The sequence below is a fragment of the Enhydra lutris genome, unplaced genomic scaffold (genome assembly GCF_002288905.1).
Source record: "Enhydra lutris kenyoni isolate GAN:26980312 unplaced genomic scaffold, ASM228890v2 scaffoldscaffold54, whole genome shotgun sequence".
Taxonomy (NCBI): Eukaryota; Metazoa; Chordata; class Mammalia; order Carnivora; family Mustelidae; genus Enhydra; species Enhydra lutris.
The window spans coordinates 952,597-962,616 of NW_019154138.1; the positions used below are offsets into that span (position 1 = coordinate 952,597).

Sequence of the window (10,020 nt, forward strand, 5' to 3'; positions counted from 1 at the left end):
GGGATCATGACCTGAGCTGAAGGCAGAAGCTTTAACCCACAGAGCCATCCAAGCGTCCCCTGAATTTCATTTTTTTCTTTTCTCCATCATGGCAAGTAAATATCATACAGTCAAGAGTGTAAGACTATCAGTTTCAAAGGGGGAGTAAATTTAGTGTCAATGCTACTTTGCAAAGTGGTCTCTTATGTGAGAAATTTTATGTTTTTAAGTTTAAAATCATTCAAAGGGAAGCAAGCACATACTTACTCCATAATTAGTGGTTCATCTTGAAAAGTCCTATTGAGTACAGTCATATTATTAGGATCTGCGTAGAAAGAAAATATATAAATTAGCAGGTACTTTATATTATATTTGATATCTACACTTGGGGTAAAATATCTATTCTTTTCAAAATTCATCTACAATTAATTTCAACTACTACTATTAACAAGACACTATAAATCTAACTTAAATGGACACCAAATTTGTAAAGACAAAATACTGGGGTTCATTCTATAGTTAAGACCATCATTACAATAACTTTCTTTAGAGGCTTCAATCAAAACCTCTTAGGTGAGTCTTCTTTAAATACAATTTTGCACTGGAACAATTGACAATATGCACAAAACCACTTAACTCTAAAATGTCCAAGCTTACATACATGAAATGCTTCTTCAATGGTGCTGCTTCTTTAGATATATACTGACAATGAATTTGAAGTATTGAGACTACTACTTATCTTCTCAAATGTTACAGAAAACACAACTGTATCCCTTCCACACTGCCTTGAGAAGTCTGGCTCCATGAACAAAGTTGCCTATTTAGGTATAACTAATTGGCTTTTCAGGTAAGTCTTGAAGGTTTTGGGGGAGACTCTCAAGCTCCACTCCAACCTTTTTGTGCTTTCCTGTAATGGGGAGACCAGAAACCCAAACTAGCATTTCTCACATATCCATGCATCTGAGATTCTGAATAAAATGTGAGCCTTGCCAATCAGATACACTGAATTTTGGAAGGCAGTAGTTCCACTTCAGTGTTTGATCACTGCATTTGTGAGTATCAAGAGGCAGGGTGCAGAGCATCCATCTGGCTGGTGAGGGTCAGAGCAGACAGTGCCATTCTAGCAGCTGCTGTGCAACTGGCAGTGTTCTGATAGTAAAAAGCCTTCCTTGATGGCTCTGGGGATTGTTCCTGAAAGTTCAACCCAGGGTCTGTTCTTTAGCTATCCCAATGATTCTATAGGCCTTAAACCCTTTAATAAATCACTCTCTTCCTAAGATAGCAAGAGTGGAATCTGTTTTCTAGAACTGATTTCAGATTAGCCCCTGACTGAAAAATAAAAATCAGAAATTTTTTACAGACTCTTAAGAAATTCATTACTGAACTAATTTCAGAACAATATTTTGTTATATTTACCTAGGAATAATGGGCATATTCTTCCTTTAATATCCAGTGATAAACATTAAAAACTCTTAAAAAACAAATTCACCTAATGTTTGATTTTGTCCCCAGAAGATAACAGCTCCCAATTCACTGCTGGCATGATTTTTGGGAAGATATGTCAGAAGGACATCCATTTGTGAATCTCCATCATAATCCCCAGGGACTACACTCGTTATCAGTGCACTGTGATTCCTAAAAGAAACAAACATTTTAAGGTATCGAGTCAAGCTATAATGGAAAAAGACACCTTTATATTTGTACTACACACAAATACTTTCAATGTAAACTTTAAAATCACAGAACTGATTCTCATTTCATTCTTTTTAAATTTCTTATCATCCTTCATATATTTAGGCCTCTTTGATCTACAAAATAATTCAGGATGACTGCAGAGACAAATCTGAAATATTTCAAAAGAAAGCACAGTTTTATGTTCTTACACTAGCTAATATAGTCCTTTTACTTTGTTCTTTTGTCAAGGACACCAATGCATTTGGCTGGTTTATAAGAAATGGAGGCTCATAATCAACTGTTAAGGCAATAAGGGGTATCACTGTCATTTTATTAGTTAAAAGTTCATTATTTGTAAAATATTTAATTTTTGATTTTAATGCAGATGTGAAGATTAATCATTTTATTTTTGAAAAATATTCAAGATTCACAATGGTAAATAAGTTCTTTTTATCAAACCTGGCAATATGCTATCAAAACATACATACCTAATTTTATATTTTAATAATGAAATAATTCTGAAATTATTTATATTAACCTTGAGAACTTAAAACATGTCTTCTTGTAACATTTGAATGACCCAACCAAAAAACAAGCCTTAAATTCAATCTTTATTTAATTCCACTTAGAGCAAATAGCAAGATAGCAAGTTTTCCAATAGACCAGAGATAATTACTTTGTAAATGGCATCAAGAATCTAAAAATATATATAACAGATTTTATTTAGGGTGAAAATGAGAAAAATACTGAAAAGGTTAAGCAAGGTTAACAGGAGAGAAGAGAAACAATAGTATCATAATGCATCTACCTATTATGTCCCATACATTACATCAATGCTTAATAGCTATTAACTGATAATTTTTATCACCTGAATTATCATTCTCATTGAACTGCCTAGAAAAGTGAGGTCTGGAGCGATTAAAAAGCTAAAGCTAAAGGCTAAAACGAACTAGCTAACTAGCTGATAATTAAACTGAATAGCTGAAATTCAAATTGTGTCAGCCTCTAAAACTAAACTTCATCCCGATAAAATCATTTTGGTAATGCTAGTTTCCTCAAATAATTCCAACAATACTTTAAGTTTTTCCATGAAAATACCTGGTTTTTAAAAATGATGCTATAGCAATCACCCATGCTATGATGTAGCAAAGTGTATCTAATTGTGGAGGTCTCTTCATCTGCATGTGCATACAGAAGCATACTCAGTAACACATAGTGAACAAGATGGGCATTAATACCTGTCTAAATATATTCATGATTTGAGGGCAAAAAGTACTCTAGAATAGACAGGAATGTATTACAAAGGATTAGTTGGGAATTTAACCTAATCAGGTTATATGGCCACAAATGCACAGCTTCTTTATGGCTGTAAAAATAAGAAGTAGAACGTTTAAAGATATGAGATTGACATATGTGTGTTTCTTTTTTTTTTTTTTTTGAAGATTTTATTTATTTATTTGAGAGAGAGAGAGAAAGTGAGAGAGAACATGAGAGGGGAGAAAGTCAGAGGGAGAAGCAGACTCCCTGTGGAGCTGGGAGCCCGATGTGGGACTAGATCCCAGGACTCCAGGATCATGACCTGAGCTGTAGGTAGTCGCCCAACCAACTGAGACACCCAGGCGCCCCGACATCTGCCCCGTTTTTCTTTTCTTCTTTCAAAGAAACGACTAAAATGATACTGAATAAAAGTTTTTTAAAAATATATAACCCTCAAAAACAAAGAGATCATAAAGGGAGATAGGGAGTGGAAGGAATGCTAACTGACTTATGAGCACAAGAAAACTATAAGCTAAAATGTTTTAAGAAAAAGGCTTAAGAATGAAAGTTTTTGCCCAGAAGAACAACTGAGAAGCTCATAATTTGCAGTCATCAGAAATTATGAAAGACAAGAGTGATGCAAGAGGCTGAAAACAGGTTTATCTGAAAGTCTGTATTGTGAGTGATGGCCCCTTGTCCCTCTCTCTCAATAAGACAAGAACCAAGCAGTTTATTAACCAGGGATTACAGATTTAACTTACAGCAAAGGGTAAGGTTTGGGACTAAGCTAAAAACCGAATGTTAATAGTAAGTCTACAGAAGGAACAATCTGATCCTTGTCCCCAGCTCTATCCTATTCCTTGGATGCCAGGCATCCAGGAACATACCCACAGGGCAAGACAGGAGATAAGTCGCACCATGCAAAGTTTCCAATCAGCTTGTTAGTGCCATTCTATTAAGTATGATATCTCCACTTTTTGAAGAAAACTATGAATATTCAAGAGAGCCAAAACAAATAGCAATAAGGAAATGGAAGAAAAGAGAAATAATAAGGGGAATAACGAATCTTCAAAACTGTACTTGAAGACATAAGGAAGTATGTCCATAAAACAAAAGAGGAACAGCATGCTAAGAGAAAAGAATAGTAAGAGAACAAAGAAAACTTCTTGGAGATAAAAAATAAGACAGCTAACAAAAAATTCAATAGAAGGCTTCAAGTAAAACTGAGAAAATCTCCTGGAAAGCAAACAAAATGAAATGACAAAAACACAGATAAAATAAAGGTATAAGGGTAGTCCAGTAACCAACTGATAAGAATCCCTGAAAGAGAATAAAAAAAAATTACTAAAGAAATAAGAACATTTCAGAAAGTACCCAAGGTTAGAAACCTCCATTTTGAAGGGGCCCACCTAATACCCAGTATAACAAACGAAAAATAAATCAAGACACATCATCATGAAATATCAGAGCAAAAGGGATAAAAAAGAGAGCCTAAACGCTTCCAAAAGTAAAAATAAAACAAGTCACATTAGAAGGATTAGGGGGAAAAAAAGCACTGTATTTTAAAATAGCACCCCGTGAAACTAGAAGACTATAGGCCAATCAAAGTATTAAAAGTAATAAAAAATTGGGGACTTGGAAGGACAAAGCATATACTGTTTCTTAGGAATTTCCTGAAGGATGCACTCCAGTGAAGTAAAGGAAGATGTTAAGAATAAAATGGCACAGGATCCAAAAAAGAGGGATCCAACAAAGAATGACAAAGGGAAAATCCCCAAATACTAACCCTGCAGGAGGTTTAAAGAATGAATCCAGAGGGGGTAGAAGTGTAGAGGACTCAAAGGGGAAAACAAAAATGTACAATTGGTATTCAGCCAAAACGATGGAACGTGTACCATGAAATTAAAGATAAGAACACAGAAAACTATGCAATTGAATTTTCAAAAATCAACCATTTACTTCAGGAGGAAAAACTCTGCAGAAATGAAATAAAAAATGGTGGGTACTGAAGTGCACAGAAACTACATGGTCAAAATGTAAACGAAGTTTACTGATTTAACTAAATATATGATATAATGAAACTGAGATGATGGGGATAATTTGAAGATGGCAAATCCTCATCTATGCTAACAAAAATCCAAGAGAAGATGATTAGTGAAGAAATTACAGTGTAAATGCTTATTTTAATACGGAAACAAACCTCAGAAAAATATCTGAAGGTTTTGTAAGTGGTTGCATCTGAGAGAAGAACATGGGAGTAGGAAAGAGCAAAGAGGAAAGGGAAGAGGAAAGAAAAGAGGAGAGTTATTTTTCCTTTGAAAAATATTCTAAACAAAATAAAAACAATTTTCTAAATTTTAATAATATATAAGACAACACTGCATTAATCAAAGAAAATGAAACAAACTGCCATTTTTTTTTTTTTAAGTTGGTAGAAGTTTAGTCCTTTGTAGTTCAAACATTTCTTTCCATGAAAAATCACTTCGAAGCAGGTCAATTCTTGTATATAATATTTACCTACTGTTCCCTGCCCACGCCAAGCATGCTGACATTCATTACTAGGAAAATTTCTCAAGAAGGACAGTTCCTGTTTGTTCATTTAAAACTTTCCTCTCAATGTTCTAATTCAAGGTCCTTTTTTTTTTTTTTTTAAAGATTTTTTATTTACTTGTTTGACAGAGATCATAAGTAGGCAGAGAGGCTGGTGGGAGGAGCAGGGGGGTTGGAAATTAGGCTCCCTGCTGAGCAGAGAGACTGATGTGGGGCTTGGTCCCAGGACCCTGAGATCATGACCTGAGCAGAAGACAGAGGCGTTAACCCACTGAGCCACCCAGGCACCCCAAGTTTTTTTTTTTTTTTTAAACAAATGTCTGAGTTTAAATATTGTAGAGTCTGAGCAATCATTAGCCCACAAAGGGACTTAAATATTTTTTAAACTGTTTCCTAAGTAATTTCTTATCTTTCTACAAACCAATTCACTCTGTAAATGGTTAACAAGTAAATCAACTTAAAATACCATTTTTTTCATCTTTCCTTTATTTTTTTTTTTAAGATTTTATTTATTATTTGACAGAGAGAGACATAGCAAGATAGGGAACACAAGCAGGGGGAGTGGGAGAGGGAGAAGCAGGCTTCCGACTGAGCAGAGAGCCTGACCTGGGGCTTGATCCCAGGACTCTGGGATCATGACCTGAGCCAAAGGCAGAAGCTTAACAACTGAGCCACCCAGGCGCCCCTTCATCTTTCCTTTAAACAAGAACCTGTAATGATTCCCTACTTTTCACGGGATTCAGTTCAAACGCTTTGTGATAACCTTATCATAGGTTCCTAGTCCTCCCTGATCTCATCTTTTTGGTCCGTAACTCTCCAAAGTATACCATCCATTTCAGTTAAGTAAAACTTTCCATCTCCACTTCACAACATGCTTACTGTTATCTCTTGTTAATGCTGTGCCCTCAAACTTAAAAGCCTGCACCTAAATTATACTCAAGGTCACTGAAATCCTGTAACTTTCTAGAGGTTTCCACTTTAGTCTGCACTAACTCATTTTTTCTTCCATGAACCAGTCATCAATCAATTCTTGCTTTTTGATGTTTCAAAACTGTGCTGGCTCATTACTGATGATGATCACTGAGTTTCAGGCCATGTCAGTGATAAAAAATAAAAATATTTGAACAAATCTAAAATTCAGCTTGATTTAAATTCCTTCAAAATAAACCTTAAAAAACCCACCACTTACCAAGCAAAAAGAAATGAACACAGAGATCACTGACCTTTTCCCAGTGCAAATAAAGGCCCCCTCCCACCCTCAACACATAGTTGACCTGATGAACCTGTGAATGAGCTGGTGCCATGTGCACACTCAGGATGAGGGATAATCTCCAACACATTCACGAAGGGGTATTAGATTGCAAGAGAATGAAGGATGTTTATGCAGGAACAAACCTAATTTACTCAAACATATTTATTTTTTTAAAAAGTAAGTAATTTTTAAACTTTGGTATACTCAATATTTTTCCTAACAAATCACTTGCTACCCATACCTCATAACTAGTGGTTTTGTGTCAACACAGTTGCGTAAAATTGATTCAAAGACAATTCAACTAGCTATTGCATATCAATCATTACAACAATGATTGTTTTTACAGGAAAATATACATTTGTACTTACTTCAAGGACACTTTTACTTTGGGCTTAAAATAGGGTGCATTCTGGTCTGCCAAAAAGACGATTAAATCATTTCCTAAAAGAAGTGAATATATATTAGAGAAATATTTCCAGGTAAAACCTCTAATCAGTGGTTACAAAAAGCTTTCTGGGTGCTGTTCTTAACAAAAAAACTTTTATTTTACTCCAGTTCCTCTGCCCTCTCAAGGTGAGTCCTACTTGTCTGATGGAATGGGGATACCTAACAGTATATCACAAATTCAGTGTTAAAGTGGCACAGAAACAGGAAGGATGAACACAGAAAATGAAGCTGATCAGAACAAACTGAGGCCAATGGCTTCTGCCAGGAATCAGATCAGGTGACTTAAAAGAATATATAAAGAACACGCCTTTTACCTATAGTGTATGTCAAGCCTTGTCTCCCCAAACCTACCAACATGACCTCTTATAAAGCTGTTGAGTTTATCACACAGATGCATTGCCCCAGGAAACAGGAACTCCTACTGTAGGTATCTAATTAGTAACAAGGACATGATTACATATTTAAGAAAAAGTTGAATCTTCTAAGGTCCTCCTCTTGTGGCTTCTATGGAACCATCACCCAAGTTGATGCACTGGAACTCACTGGATGCATTCATGAGAACTCACTGGAACACACTTTTGAAAGTGCTTAATTAAACCCAAGCCAACTTTCTGAATTCAGTTTGGATGGAATAGCTACAGGTTTGGCAGTATGCACCCTTCTTGCAACAAATACATAGTCATACAAAGATAGGAAAATTATCCACAGTCCACAAGAGACTTTGGTATATCTGTAAGAGCCACAAAAAACCTGGACCAAGATCCTGTTAAGCTCTGTATAAACCTGCTTCACCTCCTTCCTTCATGGCCTTGATCCACCCAGTTCTGTGGGTACTCAAAATGTTAAGACCCTTCGACATCCATTGTCAGCATCAAGATTTACAATAAAGTTTGTTTAGTGATGATTAAAGCAAAGAACTCCTAAGAACCTCAAGTTGACAAGGAAAGCAGAGATTTGGAAGATTAGGTGGTGACCGAAGTGAGGAAAAGGTCAGGTGCTCATAAGACTACACAGCTCAGGAGGGAGAAGAATCCGCAGTTAAACATTGATAAACACTGGGTTTATCAATGGTCCCTTCAAAATGGTTGTGTGAGCTGTGAAGTGTTTAGGGCACAGGGCGGGGAGCGGGGGCGAGAGGGGCGGGGGGACGAGAGTGGATATAGTAGCTTCAAAGCTGGGACCCTGAAAAAGGGAGGGGCGGGTGAATAAGGCAAATGAGGTATGAGAAGAAACTGTCAAGTTGCATCTTTCCCAGTTCATTAAAGGGGAAGAAATATCTAAGGAAGTAAAGCAGAAAGGAATGAAGGGATTTGGGGAGAGAAGGCAGAGGGAAGCTAAAAAGACTCCTGGGAATCAGGAAGGACTTGGGAAAGCAGGTGATTGCATGGGGAGCAGAGGGTACTTGGGTGAAGGCCTCAGGCTTCTCAGGAACAACACAAAACCCTGGGGTGTTTCTAGGGCTCTTGTAGGTAGATCAAACTGTGGGGTGGCCAGGCCAGCATCCGGGGCTGGAAAAGATGGAGAAAACGGGCAAGCTGCAAAGGATGCTGGAAATTAAGGGAGGGACAGGGTTGGGAGAGAAGGGCTGGGAAATGCAGGAGGACTGGCCATCCGGGCTAGGGGTGTGGGAACACCGGGAGGGGCACAGGGACAGCGGACAGAGGGAGGGCCGGGCAAGCACTGACTTTCCCGCAGCACGAAGAGGTCCGTCTGCTTGTCGGAGTTGAGGTCTCCGAAGGCCGCCAGGGTGCCCCATGCCTCGGCCCCAAAGAGCTCGGCCGTGACGTTGTGCAGCGCCCGTGCCGGGACCGGCCCGACTCCCAGCAGCGCGAGCCCCCCAAACAGCGGCGCCAGCAGCACCCAGGAACTCGGCAGCCGGCCCGCCGCCGCCATGGCAGCCCCTCGGCCCCCGCCCGCCGGCCCAGTGCGGTGCTTGACGGCAGCCGGAAAGCACCGTGCCGCTGGCCGAGAAAGAAATCTCACAGCCGAGATGTTCCCACGAGCCGCCACCGGTTCCCCTCTCACTCTCCTCTAGAGCTAAACCTCTGGCGCTTGGGAGGCCGCGGAACTAGGTTGAAAATCGCCCTTGCGCTCACTTCCGGCCGGCGCGCCTCTCGACAGTGTCGCGCGGGGGGTGGGGGCGGGGCCGGCCGGGAGGAGCTGACAGGCGGCCCCGGGGGCGGTGGCCAAGGCGGCTGCCCGAGAGCGGTGGTGGGGTTGGCGGGGCTCATGGCTGAAGTGAGCTGGAAGGTGTTGGAGCGAAGAGCCCGGGCCAAGCGCTCAGGTTTGGCTGGCTGGAGCGCCACCCCCTTCCCCAGCACCCGGGTGGTGCACCCCCTCAAGCGCCTTGGACGGGAGGGTGGTGGGGGTTCTGGGGTTGAACCTGTGCCCGCGTGTGTCCCCTTAGAAAGCAGAGGGCGGTCCGTGGCCTTCTTGCTCATGTCTACCCCCATCCACACCAGTTGGTGGCCCCAACTTTACCACATGTGTTTTTCCCCAATGCTATTTCGTATGTGTCCCCCCCCTCGGAAAGTAGGTGGTGGTGTCGACTAAGCCTCGAGTCTTTAGAAATCAGGTGGCTGCCAGTTTCCTGGGAGGACTGCGTCCTGCCTCAAAAATCAGCTTCATTCTTAGATGTGACTATGATCTGGTCCTAGAAAACTGGCAGCAGAAATGTGTTGCCTTATTTCATATCTCCCTTTTACGTTCTTCACAAGTTCTGTGAGTTTTCTATGAGGCACGAATCGAGGGAGGACAGGGCCTTACTCTGTGAAGGGGGTCACGTTGAGCATGCTTAGGGCTCAGAAGGAAGCGGGCCCCTTCCCTGGGCAAGTGGCCCCAGGACTCATAGTTCCCATTGG

At 40.1% G+C, this 10,020-nt stretch overlaps 1 protein-coding gene across 1 annotated transcript in view; it reads right to left on the reverse strand.

The window, feature by feature from the left end:
- The window catches only part of LOC111157396 (integrin alpha FG-GAP repeat containing 1), a 303,742-nt gene extending 294,487 nt beyond the window's left edge, over positions 1–9,255 (reverse strand). Inside the window, exons 1-4 of the mRNA XM_022518768.1 lie at positions 8,845–9,255; positions 7,081–7,153; positions 1,469–1,614; positions 247–304 (exon numbers count right to left, since the gene is read on the reverse strand). Coding sequence (XP_022374476.1) covers positions 247–304; positions 1,469–1,614; positions 7,081–7,153; positions 8,845–9,052 — 485 coding nt within the window. The 5' untranslated portion in view covers positions 9,053–9,255. The remainder of the gene's footprint in view (positions 1–246; positions 305–1,468; positions 1,615–7,080; positions 7,154–8,844) is intronic.
- Positions 9,256–10,020: the final 765 nt, after the last annotated feature.